Below are 25,917 nucleotides of genomic sequence, written 5' to 3'. Positions count from 1 at the left end.
AGTTGAGGTTTACTTTATCGTGGGCAACGAAGTGATTTGCATTTTCAGTATTGTTTGACACTTTGGCAATAAGGAGTTTCTTAACTTCTCATGTTATATTGGAGAGGAAAGTAAAACATTGCTTGTGGTATAGAGCAAGTAATATTACTGGCAACAGAACATACTTAGAGTTATTGAACTGCCTGATATTGTTCAATCTTTCAAACTCCTTTGACCCTTCATATCAACATAATAAGCAAATATTGAAGATTCTCCAGTAATAGCAACTAAATGATCGAGAAAACTATCTAAAGCTAAGTTTCTGTAATAATTCTTGTGGCTAATGCATAAATGTGTGCTGTGTCTCAAAGCATGTCCCAAAAGCTGGTCTTAAACAATGAACTCCGACTCATGTCAAGAATAATCCACCACAGTTTATACCGCATCATAATAATACTTTTTCTGACTGTCTACGCATCATTCGCTATCGACTCATTTATCGTACTAGCCCCACTGGATTTTTCTATTTCCACCAAAAAATCACTAGAACCACCATCAATGAGATTTACTGTTGTACGCTTCGTTCTCCCACCAAACAAGCAGGTCCAAAGATCATTTTCCGAAACGGCTTCACCATCATGCCCTTTTAAAAGAAGATTTCTGGGTACTGATTGCTGCATCTCTAGGCTATCGGCCTCTTCTAGAGCCTGTGTTACTAATTCCTCATCAGAAACCGCTCTCTCTTTGCCCTTTTTTGACATAGTTGTATGGCCTAGGTGATCCAATCGTCTCTTAAAAGACAACTCATAGATTGACTGATCAACAGTATTGCCCATGACCATCACCCAAATGTTGGTCTCAAACTTTTGTCCTATTCTATGTACCCTAGACTCTCCTTGGAGTGCGATTGCAGTGTTTAATAACGGTTCGCAGAAGAATATATTACTGGCGTTAACTAAAGTCAATCCAGCACTATGTGCTCGAGAATGTAAGAGGAAAACTTCTATGCCAGGATCGTTCTTGAACTTCTCAACCCCATTAGGTCTATCAATGGATGAATGACCAATGCGAAATGCATCAAATGCGCTAGCCAAAACCGGTAGGAACTCGGTAAACTGAGAAAATACGATGGACTTCGAGCCAGGATCTGACTCTCTAAGGTAAAGAATGTGACGGGCTTTTTGAAAATCGTTAGTGGCATTTTGTTCAGTGAGATCAAAGTTTACATACCGAGTGTATCAATTTTGGTGCCAAATGATTTGTTGTCTTGTAACTCAATGTTTTTAATAGCTGAGAGAGTAGCTTTGCTGACGTCTGAATAGATCGCAGATTTTTGAGGGGAGTTCGAGTTTAGTGATCGTTCCTTCAACGGTTCTCGAGTGCCCTCAGCTTCGGTGGTCAGTGTTGGCTCATGTGGCTTGTAGCTGATATTGTGAAGCTCTTCATAAATTAGCATCTCTTTACAGATGGGGCATCTGTGAGATACTTCAATGTGTCAGTAATATATATGCAGCACTTGAGGATGATTGCGTTCTTACATTTCCACCATTCTTTGGCGCAATCGGAACAGTATTGATGACCGCAGACGGTCAAAACTCCAAGGTCGAATCCCTCTCTGCAAACGACACACGTTCGCTTATCTTTAGGATTTTCGACCTCCTCTTTTAAATGAACTAGATATCTTCTCTTGGCTCTCAGCGAAGCTATGTTTTGATTGAGTGCATGCTCTTTTCGCAGAAAAGACTGATTGACACCATCATTATTGGGGCCTGTATATGGGGCCACCTGATTTGAAATTGCTTGTAATTGTTTGTAGTACTCCACTCGAAGATTCATACACTTTGTAAACAGCCCAATTTCCTTCTCTAGATTTGTGGCCGCTTTTGTTTGATCTGTAAGATAGTTGTGGGCCAACTTTAGTTGAGCTTCGACGATCGATAGTTCATTTTGGGAATGATTTGTCTTGAGCTTGGATATAAGCGTCCGGAGTTCTGATAAAGTCCCCCTCACACTAATAATCTTGTGCAGAAATAGGGCTCTTATATTGAAGAGCGCAATTAGCTTTTCTGGGAAAGGACCTTTGCCATGTTTTGCCTCCCGGAAAGCGGTTTTAGCTTCTTCATCGATTAGATAATTTTGCACGCCAGACAACGATGACTGTCTATCGGCAATCATTGTCCGCAATGCTTGCACGTATACCACGACTTCTTCCTGTACTTTTATAGAATTCTCGTACTCATCCCCACTGATGGCAATATCTTCATCATCGTTGTCGACTAATGGGCTCAACAAAATCTGGATGAGGTGGTTTCGCCATTCATTAATTTGATGTGCTTGTCTATCCAAATTAATTCCAAGCTTTTCGAATCTAGCCAACGAAAGTCAGTACGTAGGTTCAACTTGTAAAGATCTATGGAACTGTATCTCAAGAATTAAACTAAATAGGGATATAAATATTTATGGCTTACTCTTCCATGATACGGCGGCTTTCAGAGCCCCCTTTAAGAGTACTAGGTATGAACTGAGGTAGCTGGACAGCTGAACTAGATTCTGTATCTCTTCTAATTGCGCTCATCATGGTATCTGTTCTCTTGAAGGCCTATAATGTGTTAGCTCAGATACATTCATATTGTGGGGCAGCCAGCATCTGATCTGAATTTTGTAATCCATCGTTCGCAATAAATCCAAGGAATCAAATGCGTTGAATGGCTACAGCTATATTTCAAAGCATTTTTAAATGTGTACTAGTGCAACAAATAACATACATCTTGTAGTATCTCGCGCCGTAACTCCTTAGCCTCTTCGTAACCCTGCCTCTCGAGCATATCGAGGTTTTCAAACTCGGCGGAATTAACTGCTGTCATTTCCTCGTTTGATTTTATCTGGAAGTAAGCATTTGATAGGAAGAACAAACCCATGTGATGAAGCTCCAAGGAGGCTCTCAGCCGTGCTCGACTCATCACTACGCGTGAGTCAGGATCCGATCTGAATGAGGATGTGTTAGAGTTTTAAAAGGGCGATGGAAGAGTTTCTTACCCGTCTTGTGCTTCAAGATCTTTCTCTCCATTGCCTTCAATGCTCTGGCTTTTGCTTGGAACAATCGTTCCTTGAGTTTCTGCTATCATCGAATTTGAACTACTCTCTGAATGAAATGCCAGTCTCGCCTTCTCCGACAGTATCTCAGTGGATAATTCATCCCGAGCTTGATCCACAAACGTGGAGGAGACTGTGACGCATTCTTTCCAGATATCCAGAGCCTCTTGAACGCGGGGGGAGTCTTCGAATAATTGGCCCCTCTTTAATTGAGAAAGAAGGAGTGATCGAGAATTTGCTCTAATAGCAACATCCGTTTGCGAAAACATAAGTTCAAGGGCCTTACCTGATCATGCTATTAGTCTTTGCCATGAAGCATCCCGTAGTTGGAGATTCGACTTACTCGCAGTTTGAACCATCGGTTCATCTCCGATTCTTTTTCGCCTAGTGGATCGCTTAGGGGGAAGTGCATTAGTTGCCTGCCTCAATCGTACAAGCCATCGTCTCATAACCTCAGCATAGACTTTTGGATCCCAGCCATCCATGAGAGGCTCACCCTCAGTGTCCAGTCCAGATTCTTCACACATCTTGCCAAACATTTCCTGGTAAAACTGCTCTTCAATTGGGTTGAAAGAAAGAGTAATTACAAAGCGGTGTTGTTTAGGTAAGATTAGCTCTCCGCGAACTTTTTGCTTTGAGTGACGCAGACTAATTGCGCCGAACAGCTTGTGGAAATCTTGCTTGGAGTATACAAGAGATCGCCACACCGAGACTAAGAGCTCATATTTTAAGAAAATGAGTAATCCTAGTAAGTCATTGATATTTTTCCTGACCTAAACTGTAGTCAATATATTTCAGTTTCTTTAATGAATAAAAAAAAAGTGCGTCAGATCCCACTACAACTCTTTGTTATTTCTTCATAATTTAACAGCTCTTTCATATGCTAAATCGATTCGACACATTGAATCCGCTGCAAATGTAATACCCATACAAGTAGCAAGAAAGTCCCACATTTCTTCCCAAACAATATGCAATTGATACCTCAGAAGGCTTGAAACTCCAAAAGTACTTTGGTTGATTCAATTTGAACAATCATCCAGATAATTCCCACATTGCCATAGATGAAAAGATATGAAAGATTGAGAATACATACTGGAGTGCCTGTGATCGCCCAGGCATTGATTCGAGGTATCATCTTTGCGACGGTTGCGGCTTTACCAACACCACTTTCAACCATTTGCGCTTCGTCGAGGCATACACGCCACCACGAAAACTTCATTAAAGGCGATTTGAGCCTCTGATATTTCGACTTGCTGCGCAGCGTCGTCCTCTCCGGATTGAGACTGGTGAAGTGAATCTCTGATGTGAGTATAGAGTACGTGGTAATGACTATGTCAGAGGTGACAAAATCGTTCATTGTGGTTTCGTATTGAAGTTTCCGGCTCTTGATACCTTCATAATACGTAACCTTAAGTTTTGGCGCATGGGTCTTTATTTCATCGATCCATTGTTCTGGATATAGTCAATAAATAATATGATCAGCACAAGATATTGATTCAGAACTTACTTGAAATCGAAGGCGGTGATATTATTAGAGTGGCATGTGTTGTCTGCAAGGTCTCTCCAGAAAACGGATCGAAAATCGATGGGTCTTGATCATGACGGGTGTGAAGCGTCATCAGGGCAATCATTTCTACAGTCTTACCCAGGCCCATTTCCTCTGCAAGAATGCCACCTTTGATCTCTTGGTCCACCCAAAAGAATGGAGCAAGATCGAAGGTGACTATTGCAAATAAATGACTAACATAACAAGAACGCCCTTGTAGGTCTTTTACGGCGAAGAACGAAGGTGGTGTTCGACCTATTGCCTTGGACTGAGCTCTTTCAATACATCCAGTCGCACGAGACCACTCAAAACCTTCTCTACGAAGCATCCATTGAACAGCCCGCTTTTGGAACGGATAGAGGGTTGATTCCAATCCCGGTGTTTCGATGGAGGCAGCAATTTCATCATCCGGATCTGGAGAATGTGCAGATTGATAAAAGTCTTGCGCAGAGAGCGGTTTCAAGCTTGTGATATTTGGATTGGGAAAGTAAGTGTTCAATACCTTCAATAAAGCATCCGTCTTTTTAGGCTGGATCGATGTTGGATTAGTTGTAATTTCCCATTTAATAGTAAAATCAATCCGTATATAATCTGATTCATCCGTCTTGTACACACTTATTCCAGCCTCTGTCCACAACTTACTTAATTGTTGGGTACGCCTTTTAGAGTCTCGATCAACCATCAGACAAATGAGCACGTCATCGAAGGAGTCTTGAATGCTCATGGACGCATGTTCAAGTGATAATGGTATGGTGAGCAAGGAGTTATTATTGTCATCACGGAGGATGATGTTAGATGGCTTGGTGCTTCCACCCTGGCGACCCCAGTGGCTAGTAAAATGAATCTTCTGTCTGTTCAGGGTGGTGCAGTCTAACGGCAACTTTGATCGAAGACATCTGACTTCCAGGGCAGTTTGTTTGACTGTAATGTAATCTTGAGAAACATGACCACTTGATGATTCTAATCTCGATCCTGTTGTCAGTTTCTGACGCTTTGTTAGGGGTTCTTCTGATGCGTTCTATAGTATCGAGTTAGTACTTCTGGAAACCACGAGAAGCTTCAAACGTCTGCTGCCCAGAAGTTCGGACGCAATCCATGAAATAGAAAGAGTAAATCATAACAGTTACCTGATCTGCGGTAAGATAGTTGATCAATGCATCTGTAACATCGGCAACAAAAACAGACGGAGCCTTTTCAAGAGGAACGTTGTCTTTTGCATTATCCGTTCTTTGTGCCTCTAACTCCGGTGCAAAGATGGAGCCTTCGGGGATGATTGCGAAATCTTGTTCCCACTCAGGCTTAACTGGGGCCATTATATCAAACTTCTGAACCAGACTTCTCCTACACTAGAAGACGTGTATACTTCTAGGCCGCACATAGGCTTCCACGTACACATGAGAAGTTTACTTTTACCGCATTCAACAGATAGAAAGATAGGAATGTGTGGTAGATTGGCAATGATAAATGCTTTGTTATTCCAATAGAGTGTGATGGTAGTGATTGACGGACTGGTGACTGCGGCCTTGCGTGAGAGAGGCTGTCTGTCTGGTTACTGTACGAAGACGAGAGGTGTGCACCGACTGTAGCGAGTATGCACTGTGATAACAGATAAGAAAGCTTAGCACGTGCCGAGTATGCTCGAGCCATGTAGACAACCATACCCTTGGGCCTCCATGCTACTTTCGGGAATACTATATTCCGAATATATCACATGATCTAGGATTTTCCGAATAAACGCTAAGGTTAAAATCGAATTGTGAGGTAGTAGTTTGGAGGATTCCCAGAAATAGATAGGTACAGCCTTCTCACGGTTGACACAAGTTGACTTACATTGACGCCATAAGTTGACATAAAATCTATGCTCCTTTCGGTATCTATATTTTGACCTGCGGGAATCCTTTTTGATATTGGTATATCATTCCTGCCGTATGTTTAATGAATCCTCAGTTCCACTTTCTGGACGATTAGTCCTGCTGTGCGGAACGTAGCCATGTTGACTTTCTCTACAGAATCTGCCCATCATGATCCTTAAGCCTTACCAGCTACGACCCATTCCTTCATTTCTTCTCCCATTTACGGATGCAACCACTTGCAATCAAGTACGAAGCCTGCATTATCGCATGAAGGCACCGCCTGTACCCCGTCCCACACCATTTGTACCGAATGCTCAAACGTTTCTCACACTCATTGGACGAAATTTGAGCCAGCATGCATCGAAAATTCCTTCATGGAAAGCATTGTTCACATTGACCTCTGATCAACTACGAGAGCTGGGCGTTGAGCCTCCACGGAGTCGACGCTACCTTCTACGTTGGCGCGAGAAATTCAGAAAAGGGCAATACGGCATTGGTGGAGATCTGCAACACATTGAAAATGGAATTGCAGAGTTGCGTGTAGTTGAAGTGCCGTCATCAGACCCGAGACATAGTACAGCTACCGCAACATCCTCCCCGGGACAACAAAAAATAGTGGTCAATGTACCCATAGGAGGCAGTGTAGAGGATAGTCTCGCTGGGCAGATGGTTCCAGTTCAAGGTTTACGTATCAAAGGAGCACACACTATTATTGGACCTCATGTACAACCCTCCAAAGGAGGGCAAGCGGCGAAAATTGTCGTTAAGGAAGGATTGTGGGAAGACCGTAGAGGTCACAAGATTGATGGAGGCGAAAGGAGACAAGCCGAAGTTCGAGCAAAGAGGAGAGGAGAAGAGAAACGTGCAGCCAGATAAGAATTGAGTAGATTGTCAGTCTTGTCGTTCATGTAAGATTATATTAGAGGCTGTGCATGGATGCGTGAGGAGGAGGTGGCTCTGCTGTGATAATTCTGGGATCTTCATCCACAGGTTATAGCCTTCTAGAAGATATATCTCTCAAGGCTGCAGATCAACACAAACATGTTGAAGCTATATTTTAACTCGAAATCCTGAATTCCGGTTGGTAGTTTACACGGGTGAGGTCGGCACTAGGGCCACGTGAGATTACAGTTCCGCGGCGTAAACGTCAACTTGACGCGATTCCCGTCCGCCTTTGGCCGAAATACCTCAATTGTTACAGATTTCCCTCAATGCTTTTTCGTATACTAGCCTTGATCAAGATTTCTCGAAAATCTAGCGATTCCTGTCCGGGATCGGAATACATGGTGTCTTATTTCACGATTCCCCGGACGCAGCCCTCGTAAGCTCGCTCGTGGTCCCTTCCTCGTACTCCTCCCATTGTAGCAATTGCGCTAAATGTGCCCGATACCACATACTCAGTGACTTTTGCCCGCTGCTTCAAGTATCCAGAATTCTTTCTCTTTTACATGCGATGAATGAAGGTGTATTGGTTGATATTATAGTTGTGGATGACGCCAGGGCCTGGCTGTGCTGGGACATTTCCTGCAAGGCCGGAGGATCTTTGCACCAGATTACTATTCTGTATCTCGCTAGATGTCTTACCTGCACAACCCATGTCGATAGTTCATCCCATAAATCATGTATGCAAAACCCACTTGCAATCGTTAGCAAGAACACATCGTAGGTAGGTCAGCAATTAACTAGACTCCAGCTTGCACTGACCCGTCAGCCGGGACTCGCATTGGAGATCTCGGGAATACCTCAAAACAATCAGAAGCAATGTTACTAAGCCAATACCAATCCCACACTCATCTACGACGTAGCAAAAGGTTGTTCATTCTGTGCAGGAGCGAAGGCAAATGTGTACCAATCTGTGCCCCTTTGGCACCGCAAGGCTCTTTGGTGTGTTATCATCTGATGTTTTTCTCGTTCTCCATACTCATTGAGCGGATAGTGGCTCCTCAAGCTTGGTTTGACTTAGCAAGCATTTTCACAACGACGTCGTTTAGCCATTGACGGGTCCCGAGTCACATAATCGACATGGCAATGGGTGTGTGCGTCATCTCATCTCAGAACAAGTGATCAGAATTGTAAGTGACCGTACGGCGCAATGCATGAAAGAACTTCTGGGAGTGTCGCTGAGGTCTGCATACGACGATGTCCATGCCCGTCTAAAGAAGAAAAAGCTGACGAGTCCGGTGAACTGATTCGTGATGTATCGCCGACATGCTCATAGTACCAATTTCAGAAAGGGATACCCAGATGGTACATTTGCAGAACAAGTGTACTTGATGTACTGACCGTACCTAGATGAGTCTTTCCATTGATCGTGAAGTTTTTTTTACATGGGACTTGTCTGCCTGATCTCCCATCGAATTGACCCCTTGTCCAGCCTAGCCAAGTCTAAACGAGTCCATGCAGGAACCGAACCTCTGCCTGAACATCTTCGAAAAAACAATGCATACTCGCTACCATTTCCACAAGTGGCTTTCTGATTATCCTCTTGTTCTCGGCATTCAGGGCGAGAACAAAAACCGCAAGTTTTGGTCTATCCAAGCTTAATCATAGAATTTTTCGATGGAAAACGGTCGAAAACGGAAATGCCGCAATGAAGGATTCCTCTTAATTCCTCCCATCTTCCTCTCAGAATGGATGGCCCCCACCACACCACAAGGCTATTATCTCATCGGTTTGAGGCTCCACTATCACCATGATCCTAGATTCATCATCCTCCCTATCTCGTTTCGTATTTCCCATCTCGTCGTCCCATATTTGGAGGAGTTTCTCTATACAAGGTCACATGCACACTTAGTCCAATCACTGGACCAGGTTGGATCAGGTTGTAGTCCAATTTAGGTGAGGCTGCCTTAGAGGAACGGGGACCTTCTCGATAGCTCGTTCAGTCATATCCTACTTTATCCACCTATAGTCAGTCACGTTTTCGTGGCGGTCACATCTATGATCCGTCTGGAGGCAGTGCTCCTATTTGACATTCCATCCACTCTTGGTCTGCTTTTTTTCTGACAGTATGCTTATGGAGATCTTTATATATCTGTTGATATCCAAAAGGGATCATTAAATCTGCCCTCCGCGCCGCTGTATGGTTTCTATAAAGTAGGAAGTTTCCTTTGACCAAATAACCATCAGCTCATCATCACCATCAATCATCTTTTTATGATATCAAGAAAGCTGCAACATTCTTCTCTACTTCTTCACTCGTTGCTCTACATTTTCCGCGTCTCAAGCACCGCATACATTTATCAAGCCAATTTATACAGCGCGGTGATCATCTTCATCACATTATCATTGAAGTCTAGTTGTAGGAGATCTCAGCGAAAGTACAAAGTTCTGCTGTTGATGCCAGTACGCTATTTTCTGTTCACTCAATCAGTTTCTGAACATTACAAGAGCCGACACATATAAGTCAGAGCATATCGAAACTTCTGTCAAACAAAAAGAAGTATCTGAAGTTCCTTGCATCACAAGCGAAGATCCTGACCGCAATCAAATCTACAACTTAGAGTTAAATCTGGAATCGATATCTAAGACGGAACCCAAAATGTCTTCTTCCCATCGATCTTCATCTAGCAAGGGAAAAAGCTCTTCTTCTGGGAAGTCAAAGCCAAAGCAAGACGATTGGTCTGGTATCACAGATCCAGAAGAGCGAAGAAGGGTGCAGAATAGGTTAGCACAGAGAAAGTTCCGTAAGTTATCATCGTATCGCTCAAGTTTCAGCAAGTGACTAATAGATTGTAGGTGATAAGACTAAGGCCGACAAAGAGCGTCAGGACCGAGATGATGAGAACCGTGCCCACGCAGGCCATTCTTATCACACAGCTGACTCGAATGATGTATACTATGACACTGCCGACGCCGGTGGCTCTCCATGGGGCTCTGTCTCTATGAAGCATGTTGTTTCGAAAGGCAGAGCTCAAGAGGATGCATCTAGACACGGGTCTCGGCCAGACGACGAGGCAAGCTATTATGGAAACCCCGACGCAGCCTATGAAGCGGAAGGTTATTACAGAGAAGAAGCGGCTTCCTATGAGGATGATCGAGCCTATTACGATTATGGGAGTGCAGCTGGCAGTGGTAGCGGAACTTCAGGTTATTGATCAAACCAATATGACTCAACTGGTCACTGGGTAAAAGTCACGACGGTGTGCGACCCGGAACGACCTAATTATATTTCATGACCTCGAAGGATTTTCAGGCTGCTTTTGTAGCCTGAGTCACTCGCTGTATGAAATTCTTAGACCTTTTCTATTTATTCTCCACCTTCATTGAAGAGCTCATCTTTATCGATACACCCGGCGGACAAGCAACGAAAAGGAGGATAGATTTAACGACACCATTCCTCGATCTCATGACATTTACGCAATTTGTTACTACCTTTCTTTCATTTCAGTTTCAGCTTTTTCCTTTCCGGCAGAAATTAATTGATGCCTGTTTTCATGTAATACCAGATTTCTTATGTTTTATGGTGCTTACTTTCGCGTGGCTCCAGTATCCAGAGTTGAATTTGTATATTCAGCTCACTTTGTATCTTTACACTTCTATAGATTTCCTCCAATATAAAAACCTTGACATAAGCCTTTGAAAAAACATGGAATTTGTGAGATTGTAGGCGCCTGGTAACACTGCACTCGCTAACCCCTGATGAAGCCACCGTATGGTTGTCTCATGGATGCTAGTCATGAATGTTAATGTAATCATTGGCAAGCTAGTACTTAACGATATGACTACCACCCTGCGGAAGATGCGAAATTCACGGAATGACAAGGAAGTTCGCAATGAATACGTCGGTTAGAAAGGAAAGTATGATTGTTGGAATCTGTCAAGTCATTTATCACCAGGATTGGTGGGGGGGGGGGGGGGGGGGGGGGGGAATAAACGTCCGAGGCTGTGCTTTGGTGAAGTTGATATGTCGTGCGACCAGATATGACTGATTCTGTTGCGCATCTCACTCAGCCGAAAATTTAAAGTAGATAAGCATTCCAGATAGGAAAACAAACGAGATGAGAGCTTAACGGCAGTTCTCGTATCGTTCGTGTGGAGAACGGATATGCCTTGGATCGGATCCTCAGGAAGTGGACTGCTGCATTTTTGGATGTCTTGCACAGGGCATAGATGGTGGAAGGAAGATTCACCGTGGCGAAATAGGAACTCTTCACACTTTTGGGGATTAGCGGTTCTTGTTTTCTAGGATATTGGCGAACGAGAGGATTCATTAACCTTATGTCTAGATTTGGGAAGCGCTTGATTGTTGATGATGAGGATGGATGGTAAGGCGTGGAACGGGCACTCTAACGCCAGATTGTGGTAGGTGCAGTGCATAGGATGCCGGGTAGCTACTTACTAGGTCGTTCGATCAAATGCATGCCCGATCGTCTGCAGAGTCTAGACAGCAGCCGTGACGAAGTTTCAGCTGATGCTCCCATCGTAAAGGATCGCTAGGGATGTAAGGTGGTGGTGTAGGCAATGTGTACTAGGCGGGGCCGGGCCTGCCATACTCCTTTCAGTTGGTAGCGAGGGGGGACTGCGTGCGTAAGGTGAGTAATAGTGAAAGCCAAGAAGAGACTGGGACAGATCAGTGCAGATACGCAGATTTCTAGATTGGAATGAGATAGCATGGAATAGAACGGAACAGGTATTCACACATGCTACCTCGCCTAGGCAATCTTTCACGAATCCTTTGATACACTCCGCTAATCGTACTGGAGCTCATACGTTGACCCACAAAGACCACAGATGCATGGTTTCTCTACTCTCCTCTACTCTGCTATGGTACTGCCAATTCACAGCTAATGACCTAATACTACAACAAAGCTACCTAACTCCCATCTGAACAAGTCAAAATGTAGCATCCAGAGTATAGAAGTTCGAAGCTTCAATTTCCATCAACCAACATCTGTCAATCAATTTCAATTTTAACTATCTTTTATCCCGGATCTTGGGTCTTGGATCAATTTGCCACTGGAATCTTTTTCCATCAATATTCCATTTTAATTCAGCCTATTTCGATTCGAATATTAATTTCAATAATAATTAAATCTGGAAGATTTCGATTCCAACATCTATTGTTTTGTCGATACCATTGCCTTTGCCTCTGCCTTTGCTGCTACTTTTGCTTGGATCACTCTTCCCATACTATTCGGTTCTATGCAGTAGCGACGGAAAATGGCAGATTTACAAGATCCAGTCGTCACTGTCGCTTCCGACAAGGAGGATGTATCACCAACTCGTTCAAACTCAAAAGCCTCGCCCTCAAAGAATGTTACTACTAATACCAACTCCCCCCAAAACACTCCATCAGCAACGACGAAACCAACAAACGATCTAGCGACGGAAGACGAGGAACGCAGAACACCCATCCCCGATAACACTTCAGCCACGCCTGCTGGCAATACGTCGTCGCGCTCACGTAATAAATCGGCGAAAGATCAACCCTCTACTATGCAAGGAAATCTTGGACCGCAGAATAATAAGGTCCGTCACCTGAAGAAGGATGACGGAGAGCCTCTATGGAGAAAGGACATCCAATACGATTTTCTGAAACTCATCTTTGAGGACGACAACGCCGTGTTCACTAACGGTTACGATGATACCCTGCCGAAACAGACCTTCGCAGACCTCTATATCGATACGATGGCGAGGAGTAGTAAGACGAGTAAAATCTTGAGGGATAAATTGCTGAGCGAACATGAGCCCGCAAAGAACATGGCAATGGTGTGCCTTTTGGTTAACCTCGGTCGCATGAATACCACTTTGAATTGTGAGTAATCATCTTCTTCGTATCTTCGCATATTAATAAAGTTTTAGTCTTTCCAGAGATGCGAGCACAACTTCGCACCTATCACGCCATTCCATCTCTGCAAGCCCGACAGGATCCAAACTCTTACAAACAGCTTCAAGATGCACCTCGACTCAAATCCATACTGAAGGGCGCATCCGAGGATCGTCCTGAACCTGGCACATTGGAAAAGATCAAATCAACACCAATACCCCGAACAAACCCAGTCAATCTTATCTTTGTTCTTACGAACCATGCCACGAAGGTTACGGAATTGCATTTCCCTACCACCCGTGAATTTTATGATCTCATCATGAACACTCAAATTACCAGCAAATCAAGGGCTAAGGCGTTCTTGTGGTTGATGTGGTTCTATCTCGAGTCTGATTTCACGGAAGAAGGGGCAGATGAGAATCCATTTGGGTCTGGCGTAGATTATGATACCGATGTCAGAAATCAAGGTGTTCCACGACTACAAGATATGACGGAAGAAGAAGAAGCATTGGAGAACGTGGATACAGAAGAAGAGCTAGAGTATGGTCATACTAAGATGCGCGAGCGCAAACGTATCATTGAAGCAGATCAAATCGCTTTCCAAGCAGAAAATGGTCCTCCAAAGCGCGGTCCTAAGCCGAAGCTCAACCTGCCTCTCGATGAGGCTTCCAATTCATCTACTATTATGAGTCGTGTTCGGCCTCGTTATGATGATGTAGTTGGAACTCCTGCTAGTTTGATTAGTAAGATTCGCCCCAGACACGACTCCGATCTTGACAGCACACGCTCAACCCCGCCCCCTCGAGCCTTTAGTTCCAGCAACATGCGTATTAACAGTGTTCTTAATGCAGGTTCTAGGTACCGAGGCGGAAAGAATGGTGAAGGTTCATCTCCAGCGCCAGAGGTGCCAGCTACTCTTTCCAGGCGACATCGACCGCTCACTGCACATCAAATCGCAGTAGAACGGAACCGGAACCAGCGAGTCGATTATATTCTAAGTCGTGGTATCAGAAAGGCACATCACTCAGCGAGAAAGTTGCGTAAGCAGCAAGGCGTTTTTGCTCGCGCATACCAGAGGGTGAACGCAATGTCAGATCCATTCAGCGACAGTGAGGACGACACCTATCACAGAAATCCTTACCCATTTAAAGAACGAGGATTTGGTGGTCTAGTTCAGCTCGAAGCTGAAGAGGATGATTTTGGAGAAGAAGTGTCGGCGTATGCAGCTGCTTTTCGACGTGCTGGGAGAAGACTCGATCGTTGGGATGGTCAGAAGGGCTTGAATCTTGGAGTTATTGGCACCAACCGCATCTTGACAAGCAATGGCATCAATGGCCATCGCGCACGAGATAGCGATGAAACCGAAGACGAGCCAGAAGAGACAGTTATTCTTAACCCGAAACGCCAGGCAAATGGGCATGTAACTGTACAGGAAGGGGGGGATGATGATCTTGATGATATGGATAAGGAGCTTTTGGGTTTGGTTTCTGATGATGACGAGGATGGCCTTGATCCGATGGAGAAATCTCTATTAGGAATTGGTGGAGACGAAACCGAGATAGAAGCTAGCGATACGGGAATGGATGTGGATTAGCTAAACTTGTATTGATATGATAGGGCAGGGCAGGGCAGGGTATTAAAGGGTATGCAGATAGTTCGATAGGCTTGTCGAAACAGGCGTTTTGGGAGATAAAGTATAGCCGGGCGTCACTATCCAGGCATGAAGAGAAAATGACTTGACAACCTGTCGAGACTTAATCGGTAGAGGAAGGGCTTGAGAAAGATGGGATAGCTATTTATGTATAACACATTATTCTTATTTTTATTCTTAGCAGCGAAAAAGATCTATAGTGGTATGGTTTTACGAAAGAATTTGAGGCGTTTACAGTGTTGATATATATGTTGAAGCTGAAGTGCTGGAGACACTAATAAGTGATTAGAGTTAGCCACCAAATATGCATGTTGATAAGTGTGGTACGTACTGGTGTACCTATCTAACAAGCACGGCTGCACTTGGTACGAGGCCGCTTCTTCAATGGCGACATCGGTAACATATGTAGGTAATGTTCCTTACAGAGTATCCATTATTGCGTGGTGCAAGTATAAGGTTAGAGTGCATTGTAGGTGCAAATTACACGCATAGAGCGTATTTTCAAGGTTGGCATCAGAGATAGATGGGGCCTGCTTCTTTATGAGTAAGTGAGTACCAGGAGATGAGATGGAGCTATAGATAGATAGATATTTAGATATTTAGATAGGTAATAGGTAATAGATGCTCGGCACATCTTTTTCTTTCGTAAGCTCATTTTATCTCGAGCAAGCACGTCAAATGTACATATCGTTTATATATATATCGTTTATATAACTATCGTTTATACATCGTTTATATATCGTTTATATATCTATTTTTTATGCATTTTTCTTCTTTTTCTTCTCTTCCATCTTTTTCTTCATCTCGCGATGCACCTACCAGTCTACCGTCGCATCTGATCGATTTGACTCTGCATCCATCCTGTGTGAGATTGCACGGCAGGCCTCTGAAACCTAAATCCAGGGTTAACGAAATAGGCTTCCCCAAAACCGAATTTGGGAGAGAAGACGTCACAAAAGCCTACAATTTATAATTTGCAAACCACTTCCTAAATCTTCACCAGCCGAAACCTTGCCCCTTCATTCACTTCGATCCAATCCGATCTAATCCAATCGAATCTTTCCCATCCTGTAGTACTTGCTTTGCGCAGTATATCCATAAGTATATAATCGATTTTATCCAACAAACTCTATCTTCTGCGACCAGCCAGCAACTCACCTATGCGATCAACAACGATGAACGTGAAAAGCTTAAATAATTGAACCTAAAGGTATTGTCGAGAATCCGCTGAAAAAGAACTCGCCGACCTTGCTTATTCTTGCATGAGCTCCCACGACAAGATGTTCTCTTATTTACGACCTCACCGGCGCATTGCATCGACTCCTTCATCCCCGATTCCAGAAGTGCCTAGTTTTGAACCGCCAGCGCGTCCAGACCATGGCCATCCTCCACGACCTCATGATGCTAGATTCGACGACGAATCGTCGCCAATCTCCTCTCCTCCCTTCTTACCTCCAGTCGCGCGAGTTTCGAGCGCGGGGTACGGAAATACATTTGAGAATTTGAGTTTTACTGGGAAGACTACTTCGCATGGCCATGATCCAAGAGGGCAGAGCTGGGGAGATGCGAAACTTAATAATGGACAGAAAGGAGGCTCGGAGTTAGGAAGCAGCCAGAAATCGCCATTATCTGCGAGCAATCAAAGGCCTGAATCTGCGGAAAATGCAGGACCGGTGCCAACCAGAAATGCTGGATCTGATCATTCTAGATCACAATCCAACGCCGTTTACGATTCGAATACAAAAAAGTTTTTTGGGCCGATGACTCCAGATCTAGATATCAAATCAACTGGGAGACGACCTACGGGTGCTCGAATCCCTTCTCCAACCCTCGAAGCGCCTCCCACACAATCATCTAAAGGAAGGCTAAAGATGTTAAACCCCATGGCTCTCCTGGCCCGACGAAGAACTTCCCAGGCGATAACTCAACTAACACCGGAGTCACTGACGACAAACTTTAATTCGAATGATAGCTTCGATCCTCGAATTAAAGGTACGGTTGTTCACGACTTTAGTGTTCCGAGGGGACCACGACGGAACGTCTCTCATAATGATGTCAGTACAGCAGATGGGACCAGGCCGTTTCAAAGGAGTCCTTATGCGGATTCAGCAACAAGCGAGAAAGCAGGAAATCACACACCAGTATTCACGGAGAATTTTGAAGAGGAGCAATATCCCGCCGCTGGTCCTCATGTACGGAAGGCTAATGACTTATCTGATCTCACTGCACCCAAGCCTATGTATGCGCGAGAAACGCAAAGACCAGTTGATCAAAGTGCGGCGTCTAAAGGAAATGATGAGTTGCAAGCTGGGGATCTAAAGAGGTTGAGCGCACAAAGGTTTTCCTCGGATGCTGGACCTCCAGTATTACCCAAAGCCGAAACTCCTGCCCCAGTTGAACCGAAACGTATATCAATTGACCCGGCATCAACTCCACCTAAACCACGTCCGTCGTCGAAAAATGGTGGTCGAGCACGAAATGTATCTGACGTTTCGGCAAAGGACATTCCAAAACATATGAAGAGTACATCTTCGAGGTTCAGTTTCGATATGATAGGAGCTGCCGAACAGGAACGCCTCCTGGAAGATAGACATCGCCAGAAGGCATTGGAGAAGAAGAATACGTTGGACAGTAACGACGATCAACAGATTTATGATGAGGATGACGACTTTAATTATGATGATATGATGGATGATGATGGGCTGGAGGAGAGAATACCGGGTGTCAACGCTGATTATGACGAAGAGGATGCTTTTGCAGGATTCGATGGTGGATATGAGGAAGAAATACCAGGTATCAACACTACTAGCTTGGAAGAGATAGAAGAAATGGAAGAGCAGCAAGAAATGGAAAAAACCGCGCCCGTTAAAAATGAAGCCCAGCCAGGTCTACTGGATGGAAGTGTTGCAGGCTTTACTTTTCAGCCACACGTACCTAGTCCTATGAGTCCGTACACTCCTGGAGCTGCGACGACACCTCGAGATTCTAGTGGGCAAGTTATTGGTTTCGCTATGACGAAATACTCGCCTTGTCTTACATCGGATCCTCCTAATTCTGTCTTCACGCCAGTTTCCCCAGATGGCAACTTGGTCCTCCCAGACAAGCAGCTGCCTGAAGGGAAATCAATCTCAGGATCAAATTCTCAGGGCCTTGGTATAGTCACTGAGGTTCCAAATGAATCACAGGAGGAAGTCACCCACCAACAAAGCTCTAAGTCAACGTCATTCCCTTACGTTGCAGGACTTGATGACGATGACCTATACTTTGATGATGGCATGATTGGTCTGGAGGGAGAAGGTGATGAGAACAGAGATGCTGTTGTTTTTGACGAGTCTTTATTTGACAACAACGATACGGATGAATATGGACGCCCAATAAAAGATCAATTTATGGCTGCACAAAGGTCTAATGTCGGCCCGACCAATGTTGCAGGCACAGTAGAGGAAGCTAAAGAGGACACACTATCACCACTGTCTCCAGCGACCAATCGCCCAGTTGGAGGTTTAGCACCACAACCATCTTTTTCTGAAAATAGAACTTCAGATGCCGCTCCAATTCAACTAATGACTCAGTCCTTAACGCAAGATAAGCTTGCTGAATATCAGGCGTCCCTCGCAGCGGCTGCTTTCAGTGCAGCTGCTAGTGGCAAGTTCCGACGCGACAGCACACAAAGTCTATTTCACATCGATTCGGATCGCGAAGAAAATCAACCTGGTTTGGTTACCGATTCTGGCCATACTTCTTCCCAGTATGAACATCTATCCCCGTCTTACGATGATGATTTTGATTATGACGATGCATTAGAGGATGATGAATTCATCGCTGCTGCTAATGCAGAAGCGCTTGCAAACGACCAGGATGGGTTTTATGGTCAAGAATTTGGGTTTTACTCACACCCTGCGGCTAGCTCTGCAGAGTACGTAAATGGTGGATATTTTGGTCCAAGGGGAATGGATGGGATAATAAGAAGTCAAAGCGGCAGAATTGCGTCTCGAGAACCCAATCTCACACCTATCACTGAGCGCTCGGAATATTCAAATCGTAATTCTTTCATGTCGATTTCACATCTCCATGCGCCGTCAGGCAGCTCTCCCATAGTTAGTCCGGGCTTGGCACAGTTGATGATTGCGGAAAGTTATGAGAAGGGCTCGGACATGAGCATGGAAGCATTGTTGAAGTTGAGAAGTCGTGCATGGGGAGGGAGTCAAGCTAGTGTGAAAAGTTCGGGTAGTAATGGAAATGGAAATGGAAATGCTAGTCCGAAGAGTGTTGACGGGAGCGGTAGTCCAGTGGCTACAGGACCGCTTGTACAATCGCTTTGGAGTCGCAGGAAGAGTAGCGCATTTGGTCTTGTAAATGAGGCGATAGAGAGTGGGATTGGCGATGCGGGGAATTTGAATACTAATCAATCGTCACCTGAATTGGAACAAGGGAAACCCGCAGTGAGAGATGTATCATCAGAGAATGAACATGAAGGGGATGCTGAAAAGGTTCGGAGACCATCATTTACCAAGCAACATAAATCTACAACAAGCGCGGAGTCGATTAGCTATATGAAAGAGGACGATCCTATCAAAGGTGAAAGATGGGTTCTGGAAAGGAGGAGAACAGCGGATAGTGGAGAGGTGGAAGTATTAGGTAGGGAGGTTCTGAGTGGTGGTGCGATTTAAGCTACTTGGCAATGTCAGTATCGGCTTTGCTCTGCTCTGCTCTTGCATATATTTGGCGGCTAGCGTTCATATTTTTTCTATTTTTTTGGTGGGAGCCAGGGAGGCTGGAAAGTTTAGAGAGGCACTTTATTGGAACTGGAATATATAAGGATAGATTGGTAGAGGAAGGGGCGGGGGCGGGGGAGGGGTCTTGAAGGAGATGGGTTGTGCAGGGCATAATACTATTTATAATTAATTGCTATGATATCCAAAGTTTTTAGTCTTAATTCAAGCTGTTCGATAGAGAATCAAGATGGATGGTTTTGTATTTTTTGGAGTCTGGTCTGGTTCGGTCTGGTCTGGTGTGTTTGTTGTGCAGAAGATTGGGAGTTTTTTGATACTTTGTAGTGGTATCTGATGTCATTAGTCTTCTTTGTTTTGGATCGGAAAAATTAAGTGATGAGGGGAATCATTATCATTCTATGTCAAATTTCGCCGGATTCATAATTTTTTTGGATTGAATACATATCTGCATAGTAATTTTATGTAAGTGTCTGCGATGCATGTTCGCTGTGTGTCGAAATGTAATCTGTTTCGGCTCTTGAAATAAGAAATTGTTCCTATCATGCTGGAAACTTTCGTTCATTGTAACTAGAACGATGCATATTAATAAGAGAAAAGCATCACTAAGGATATTTGATGTAAGAAACAGGTGCCATGAATCTATCAAATGAGAAAGGAAGGATAAAAAGATCATGCTGTGAGTTACCGTAACTATCGCCCATCTATGTGACGTTCTCATAATTGCCCTCTTTTTTCCCTTTTACAATAAATGAGCCTTATGTGAAATAGCGAGTCAAGAGAAACAAAAGTCACCAACTGGTCCTCTATTTCTGAAATTGAAGACGACTTGCTAACCGCCCATGCGCTTCTAACTGACAGGTGTTGTCCAGGCGACACAGCACTTCTGAATTCTCACCGCCCTGGTGCCACTACCTCGAACACTACAGCACACTCGCGTCTTACTAATCTAGATGACCAAGAACTCTGTACGGCGTTCTCGATGTTTTGAACCGAACCGTACCTGGGGATTTCACGGCGGGGAGTTTTGCGTGATTGCGCGAACACAAAATCCATGTGGCTGCCTTGTTGCTTATGTTTGATAGTAGTTCAATCATTGAAGATGGATTATACGGTTGTCTGTGAATTTTATTTTGGTATACGGTTAGAAATGCTCGGTTTGGGGAATTTGCTTGGAAAGTGAATGTGAAGTTTGGCGGAAAAGGAAAGTGAGTAGGTGTGTCTATGAGTGATGTGAATAAAGTGAATTGGTCAATTTGAATGTTGAAACGATGGGCTATTGATTGGAGGTATTGAAATCAAACTAAACCACGGATTGTGATGGGAGCACATTCAAAGTTTACGTCTATAAAAGACACTCTCATTTTGACACCTTCAATGCCAAGGTTTACCCCTTCGCTTCTCGAGGAAGTTGGTCACGTGTTGTTGGTAACGTCAACAGCCTTAGCGATGAGCTTGTCGGGAAAATATGGGACAGGAGTAGAAAGCGTATTTTGACAAAACTCTTTGGTGAAATAACGTCACAAGGATGAAGCTTCACATTTGAAGCTGAAGATAGTGTGAGGCGGTGTGTTACATTATAGCCCAGGCCAGAGCAATCTTCAGGTCGCAACAGAAGAGAGAAAGTATAGAGATCGTATGCTAAGTCCATATATACTCGTATTCTGTGTGATTCAAATTAAGCTTTATGATGCTTCTATCGAGATCTTCGAATTTGAAGGGGGGCCTGGGAAGAGATGAAGATAAGATGTCTGGCGAATATCGTAAAGTCCTTCACCATTGGTTAAACGAAGGACTTCAGTCTGTTTCACCTTCGAACACCAGCGACGACATATCATCTATGTTAATTTCTACCAGCCTCCTTACATCGATGTTACGCAAATCCAAGACGACGGATGAAATTCATCTTTGTCAGCTTAATTTCTTCGCACAATCAACAAACATCTGAAGATCCTGAATATTTCCCCTTTTTTCTTCTTCCTACAAACGCGAACGACGAGTGGATAGAAAGATCGACGTCAATTGAGCGTAATTGTTTCTTCATCTCACGATCTGGTCAAAACAACGCTTCGATCTTTCAATTTCCCCCAAACTCCCATTACTTGTGTATCATCAGACACTTTGTTGAAGCCGCTTGTGCCAGTTGCAGTCTACGGTCTTTTGAGACTTTATGTGTCTATACACTCTAATGCTCCCCGAATCGCCGTATTCCACCTCCTGCTTACAAACATACCTCTCGCCGTACTTGTTGTCGCAGAGAGCGAATATAAGGGGAATTGACTTCTACCGTATTAAAGTTTACGGTGCCAACCATACCAACCGTACCTATTTACATACGGCTAACTCTTTTGACGCTAAGAATTCTGAGGAATTTCGAAATCCCTTATAAGCCTTCATCTGCCCCAACTCGAAATTTTTTCTAATCTCTATCTTATTTGATAGTTACTCAAGAACTTCAACAACACCAGTGTTAAGAATCTTCAGTACTTAAACTCACAACCTCCCCACTTCTACAATCTCAAGTAACAACTCAACTCGAACGAAAACTTACCAATCCTATTTTCAACCTCGATTCTTGTTACCATCACACCAAATACCTGGAAGAACTACTTCTACAACCTTTATCGCAAAGTGTATCAATCGCGACGACTTTGTTTAAGAACTTCTTCGATACGATCAACATACCAACGCTTTTTATGAATCTCCTCATATTCTTGCTGTTATCTATCAACCTACTCCGCAGCTACTTCAAGATGTCTGCAACACAAGCAAAAAACAGCGCCCCCACTTCTGCCCAGAAGAAATCTGCCGATACCAAGTGCGTCCAGACCACCAAAGGATGGGTCTGCGCTCTTTGCTTCCCTCTCGGACATGCTAGTCGTGCTCTTGAGCGTGTTATGAACCTTGCTGAGCTCAGAGCTCATGCTAATGGAAATCATTATGCTTCTCTCGGACAACATGAATGGGACAATTATGGTACTTCAAATCATTCGCTACGATTACAACTCTTGCTAATCAGCGCCATAGTCAAAAACTCTGTTTACTTTGAGGCACAGTTTCGAAATCACAGCAGTCTTGGCTTGAACAATGGTGTCATTCATGGTCCAACTACCATCGTTTCCCAAAAATCACCTGCCAATCAAGTCGGTCTTCTCAAGCGCCCATACGTTAAGAAGGCTACGCCTGCTACCACCGAATCTGCTTTTGATCTCATGGAAACCATGATCAATTTCAATCAAACCGCCAATGATAATGATGATGCCACCAACTATGCATTTCCAACTACTGCACTATCTAAGGCCGGTCCTTTTAGTGATACATACGCACATCTTCAATTCGACATGGCTTCACAGAATGAGTCTGAAATTATCTCATCACCAAACACGCCCTCTCGAAAGAAGAATTTCACACCCAAGAATCCTCTTCGCCAACGATTGAGTGAAAACCCTTCGTTCGAATCCGCAGTCTCTGTTCATGGCCTCGCTAAAGTCCAAGCTGCCGGTAACATCGGCCTTCAACGATATCTCGATCGACAAGCTCGCGGTCTTCCTCGCACATCCAACATTCCACTTCAACTGGGCTCTACTCCTCGCAATGGTACCATGGACCTTTCTCTTACTGCTGCAAACTATGCTGCCGCTGGTATGCCAAATATCCATACTGATAAGGCTACTAGACGTACCAAAAAGATTTATCATCGTCATCAAGGATCTACTTCTCTCGGTGCCACTCAGGTTGCTAGAAACAACACCTCTCCTTTGACTAATACTGCTACGACCAACGCCTCACTCAATATTTTTGGTGTTCCAGCTGCTATCTATGGTCAAGCTCCCGGAGCGGCTTATGAATCTCATACATACAAGTCTATCTATGCAGACGCACCTTCGCAAGAACAGCTTCCACTTCCTGATCTTTCTCTTCCCGGCCTCTCATTTGCCGATCAACCACTCAACAACACTGGTCTCAATGACATTTACGGATCTTTTGATTTTGACGCATACATGGCTGATTCCAACTGCGCCTTTGACAGCGATTCGGCTGTTGAAAATACAACCCCACAACAGAACACCAACAGCGTCAATGACTTCTTCACCTGGGCTGGCATTCCAAACCAGAACGTCGCCCCCTTGAACAATACTGAGAAGATTGGTGCCGATTTCTTCACCACCGCCAATACTGCCAACACACAAAGCTCTGAAATCGATGCTATGCTGCATTATGGCAACTTCTCTTCTCCTCAGGATAATAACCATAATTTCACAATCTTCAAAGCTGATTCTCTTGAATATGGACCTGCGGGTGTTCAAGTCTTGAAGGATGCTGAAGCAATTATTTCTGCTCGTTCATCTTCATCTGGAGCTCGTTCGACTGCTTCTTCCGCTACCAACACTTCCGCGCCGGACACCAAGACTCTTCCTAGTACTGTTGCTCCAGATACGCCTGCCACCCCGCTTTCTTTGCAAGAGCTTGAAGCTGCCAACAAAGCATTAACAGAAGAGCTTGCATTCCAAAAGGGCTTACACCAGGCCGATGTTAGACGTCGCAAGCTTGAGGCAAAGAAAGCCATCCAACGCCGTGAGGATGAAGCCCGACTCAAGAAGAAGACCGATGCGCGATACAAGAGATTGATAGATCAGAGAAAGGCCAATCAAGTTTTGACCAAGCAATTGGCGGACGAGAAGGAAAGCAATGATGATTTGAGAATGCTGCTGGCGCAAGAAAAGACCTCGCGCCAGGAAGATAAGCAGCGCCACAATGCTGAATTCAAGGCCCAGACGGAGCTTGTTGTTAAAGCCAATGCCGCCATTTCGCGACAAACATCTGTGGAAAATAAGCAGAAGAAACAAATCGCTCAGAAGAAGACACAGGTAGCTGCTGCTGCTACTACCAATAAAGAGGTTGAAGCCATGCTAGCCCCTGCCATTCAGAAAAAGGCACAGGTAGTAGCTGATACTACTAATAAAAAGGCTGAAGCTATGCGAGCCCCTGTCATTCAAAAGAAAACACAGGTAGTAGCTGATACTACTAATCAAAAGGCTGAAGCTGTGCGAGCACCTGCCATTCAGAAAAAGGCACAGGTAGTAGCTGATACTACTACTACTACAGAGGTTGAAACCATGAGAGCTCCCCCCATTCAGAAGTTCACTAACGATAGAAAAAAGTTCCTCGCTACTACTGCTGCTAGAGAGGCTCAAGTCATGCGAGGCCCCTTCATTCAGAAGGCCGCTATCGATAGAAGAAAGATTCTCACAGCCAAGAAACCCGTCGCTTCCATCCAGACTCCCGAAAAGCTTGCAGCCAAGAAACCCGTTGCTTCCATCCAGGCTCCCGAAAAGCTTGTCTCGGCCTATGATAAAGGCAGAAAGACAACCCACCCCTCCAATGTCTCTACCGCAGCTAATCCACCTCGGCCTACAACTTCGAGAAAGCGACCTGCTTCTGATATCCCAGCTATTCCTGCTCTCACGAGAGAACATGTCATCAAGAAAGCACGAACTACAGTTGCAGGCGATGCACCGAGAAAGTCTGTTCCAGATGGTAATGGAAAATTTCATTGGGATAGGAAGTTTGATTGTTCAGGCAAGCTTACAGGTGAAGCTAGGAAGGAAGCAGAGGTGAAGGAAAATGCAGAGCGGTTGAGAATCATGAATGAATATACCGAAAACAAAGTTTCTGGCGAAGCACCGGTCATTCAAGGTCATCTTATTGATCCTAAGCGTTTCAATGATAAAGGACGTTTCTAAGGAGATTGAGAGGGTTGTATGATTAGGAGATGGAGAGATTGGGATGTTGAGAGATTGGAAAATTGATTGGGAGTAATTAGTTTTACCTGCATGTATTTGGAAGGAATACGGGATATAGGATTTTCAGATTTTGTATGAGCATTCGGTTGATGATTAGATAGTTATATGCTCCTCTATACCCGCATAGTTTGGACTCTAGCGCGGTTTGAGTAGAGAGAATTCATAGTATAATGTCTACTACTATCAAATGAATTCGGTAGTATTTTGAGTTTGATTGTGGATGGGAAAGGATAGAGATATCTCCTATAGATGAATACTAAATAAGATATACATAAGAATTGTTCATTGATTGTGATTTTGATTTCGTTCCATTAACCGTGAATGCAACCTAGGAGTGACAGAGTATAAAATACATGCTTCTCAATTGCAGGGACTGTGATAGTGTGATGGTATTGGAATTATACTCATAAGATTGTAAACGTTGATGTGGTCTCATCGGACTAGAGACTAGACAAGGTAATCTCACTGCCTAAAAGCAGTACCATGTTATAT

The 25,917-nt window shown here is 44.1% G+C and overlaps 6 protein-coding genes across 8 annotated transcripts; 5 read left to right on the top strand and 1 right to left on the bottom strand.

The window, feature by feature from the left end:
- Nucleotides 1-271: 271 nt before the first annotated feature.
- On the bottom strand, nucleotides 272-6,032 carry Bcirc20. The gene is made up of 10 exons (XM_024692974.1): nucleotides 5,746-6,032; nucleotides 4,580-5,636; nucleotides 4,166-4,524; nucleotides 3,416-3,845; nucleotides 3,016-3,358; nucleotides 2,745-2,964; nucleotides 2,448-2,578; nucleotides 1,518-2,347; nucleotides 1,210-1,464; nucleotides 272-1,156 (listed from the first exon to the last, which is right to left on the bottom strand). Exons 1-10 carry the CDS (start codon nucleotides 5,929-5,931, stop codon nucleotides 450-452), a joined length of 4,518 nt encoding a protein of 1,505 aa, XP_024548758.1. The 5' UTR covers nucleotides 5,932-6,032; the 3' UTR covers nucleotides 272-449.
- Nucleotides 6,033-6,597: 565 nt separating this feature from the next.
- BCIN_05g03730 (hypothetical protein) lies at nucleotides 6,598-7,454 on the top strand. Its single transcript, XM_001559825.2, has one exon. It carries the CDS (start codon nucleotides 6,640-6,642, stop codon nucleotides 7,345-7,347), a length of 708 nt encoding a protein of 235 aa, XP_001559875.1. The 5' UTR covers nucleotides 6,598-6,639; the 3' UTR covers nucleotides 7,348-7,454.
- Nucleotides 7,455-9,910: 2,456 nt separating this feature from the next.
- Nucleotides 9,911-10,918, top strand: BCIN_05g03720 (hypothetical protein). Its single transcript, XM_001559828.2, has 2 exons — nucleotides 9,911-10,157; nucleotides 10,210-10,918. Exons 1-2 carry the CDS (start codon nucleotides 10,013-10,015, stop codon nucleotides 10,566-10,568), a joined length of 504 nt encoding a protein of 167 aa, XP_001559878.1. The 5' UTR covers nucleotides 9,911-10,012; the 3' UTR covers nucleotides 10,569-10,918.
- Nucleotides 10,919-12,519: 1,601 nt separating this feature from the next.
- Bcies1 lies at nucleotides 12,520-14,890 on the top strand. Of its 2 annotated transcripts, XM_024692973.1 has the most exons (3): nucleotides 12,520-13,228; nucleotides 13,276-13,983; nucleotides 14,092-14,890. In XM_024692973.1, the coding sequence occupies exons 1-3, from the start codon at nucleotides 12,634-12,636 to the stop codon at nucleotides 14,832-14,834; spliced, it is 2,046 nt and encodes a 681-aa protein (XP_024548757.1). In that variant the 5' UTR covers nucleotides 12,520-12,633; the 3' UTR covers nucleotides 14,835-14,890. The 2 variants fall into 2 exon arrangements, with proteins under 2 accessions (XP_024548757.1, XP_001559880.1); XM_001559830.2 differs by having other exon boundaries at nucleotides 13,276-14,890.
- A 1,141-nt stretch (nucleotides 14,891-16,031) lies between these two features.
- On the top strand, nucleotides 16,032-19,685 carry BCIN_05g03700 (hypothetical protein). The gene has a single exon (XM_001559832.2). It carries the CDS (start codon nucleotides 16,172-16,174, stop codon nucleotides 19,559-19,561), a length of 3,390 nt encoding a protein of 1,129 aa, XP_001559882.1. The 5' UTR covers nucleotides 16,032-16,171; the 3' UTR covers nucleotides 19,562-19,685.
- A 2,634-nt stretch (nucleotides 19,686-22,319) lies between these two features.
- BCIN_05g03690 (hypothetical protein) lies at nucleotides 22,320-25,549 on the top strand. Of its 2 annotated transcripts, XM_024692972.1 has the most exons (3): nucleotides 22,320-22,597; nucleotides 22,649-24,729; nucleotides 24,784-25,549. In XM_024692972.1, the coding sequence occupies exons 1-3, from the start codon at nucleotides 22,375-22,377 to the stop codon at nucleotides 25,363-25,365; spliced, it is 2,886 nt and encodes a 961-aa protein (XP_024548756.1). In that variant the 5' UTR covers nucleotides 22,320-22,374; the 3' UTR covers nucleotides 25,366-25,549. The 2 variants fall into 2 exon arrangements, with proteins under 2 accessions (XP_024548756.1, XP_001559883.1); XM_001559833.2 differs by having other exon boundaries at nucleotides 22,649-25,549.
- Nucleotides 25,550-25,917: the final 368 nt, after the last annotated feature.

This window comes from Botrytis cinerea, chromosome 5 (genome assembly GCF_000143535.2).
Source record: "Botrytis cinerea B05.10 chromosome 5, complete sequence".
In the NCBI taxonomy this organism is placed as follows: Eukaryota; Fungi; Ascomycota; class Leotiomycetes; order Helotiales; family Sclerotiniaceae; genus Botrytis; species Botrytis cinerea.
Note: the sequence above shows the minus strand (reverse complement) of the source record. Positions and strands in the feature narration are given on the sequence as shown.

Excerpts from the sequence above, each read along its gene's own strand:
- Bcirc20 (XM_024692974.1), bottom strand. The coding sequence starts at position 5,931 with ATGGCCCCAGTTAAGCCTGAGTGGGAACAAGATTTCGCAATCATCCCC. Across the intron at positions 5,637-5,745 it reads ACTATCTTACCGCAGATCAG|AACGCATCAGAAGAACCCCT; the intron begins GTAACTGTTATG and ends TCGATACTATAG. Across the intron at positions 3,846-4,165 it reads GGGCGATCACAGGCACTCCA|GTCAGGAAAAATATCAATGA; the intron begins GTATGTATTCTC and ends ACTACAGTTTAG.
- BCIN_05g03730 (XM_001559825.2), top strand. The coding sequence starts at position 6,640 with ATGATCCTTAAGCCTTACCAGCTACGACCCATTCCTTCATTTCTTCTC.
- Bcies1 (XM_001559830.2), top strand. The coding sequence starts at position 12,634 with ATGGCAGATTTACAAGATCCAGTCGTCACTGTCGCTTCCGACAAGGAG. Across the intron at positions 13,229-13,275 it reads CATGAATACCACTTTGAATT|TCTTTCCAGAGATGCGAGCA; the intron begins GTGAGTAATCAT and ends ATAAAGTTTTAG.
- BCIN_05g03720 (XM_001559828.2), top strand. The coding sequence starts at position 10,013 with ATGTCTTCTTCCCATCGATCTTCATCTAGCAAGGGAAAAAGCTCTTCT. Across the intron at positions 10,158-10,209 it reads GTTAGCACAGAGAAAGTTCC|GTGATAAGACTAAGGCCGAC; the intron begins GTAAGTTATCAT and ends AATAGATTGTAG.
- BCIN_05g03700 (XM_001559832.2), top strand. The coding sequence starts at position 16,172 with ATGTTCTCTTATTTACGACCTCACCGGCGCATTGCATCGACTCCTTCA.
- BCIN_05g03690 (XM_001559833.2), top strand. The coding sequence starts at position 22,375 with ATGTCTGCAACACAAGCAAAAAACAGCGCCCCCACTTCTGCCCAGAAG. Across the intron at positions 22,598-22,648 it reads ACATGAATGGGACAATTATG|TCAAAAACTCTGTTTACTTT; the intron begins GTACTTCAAATC and ends TCAGCGCCATAG.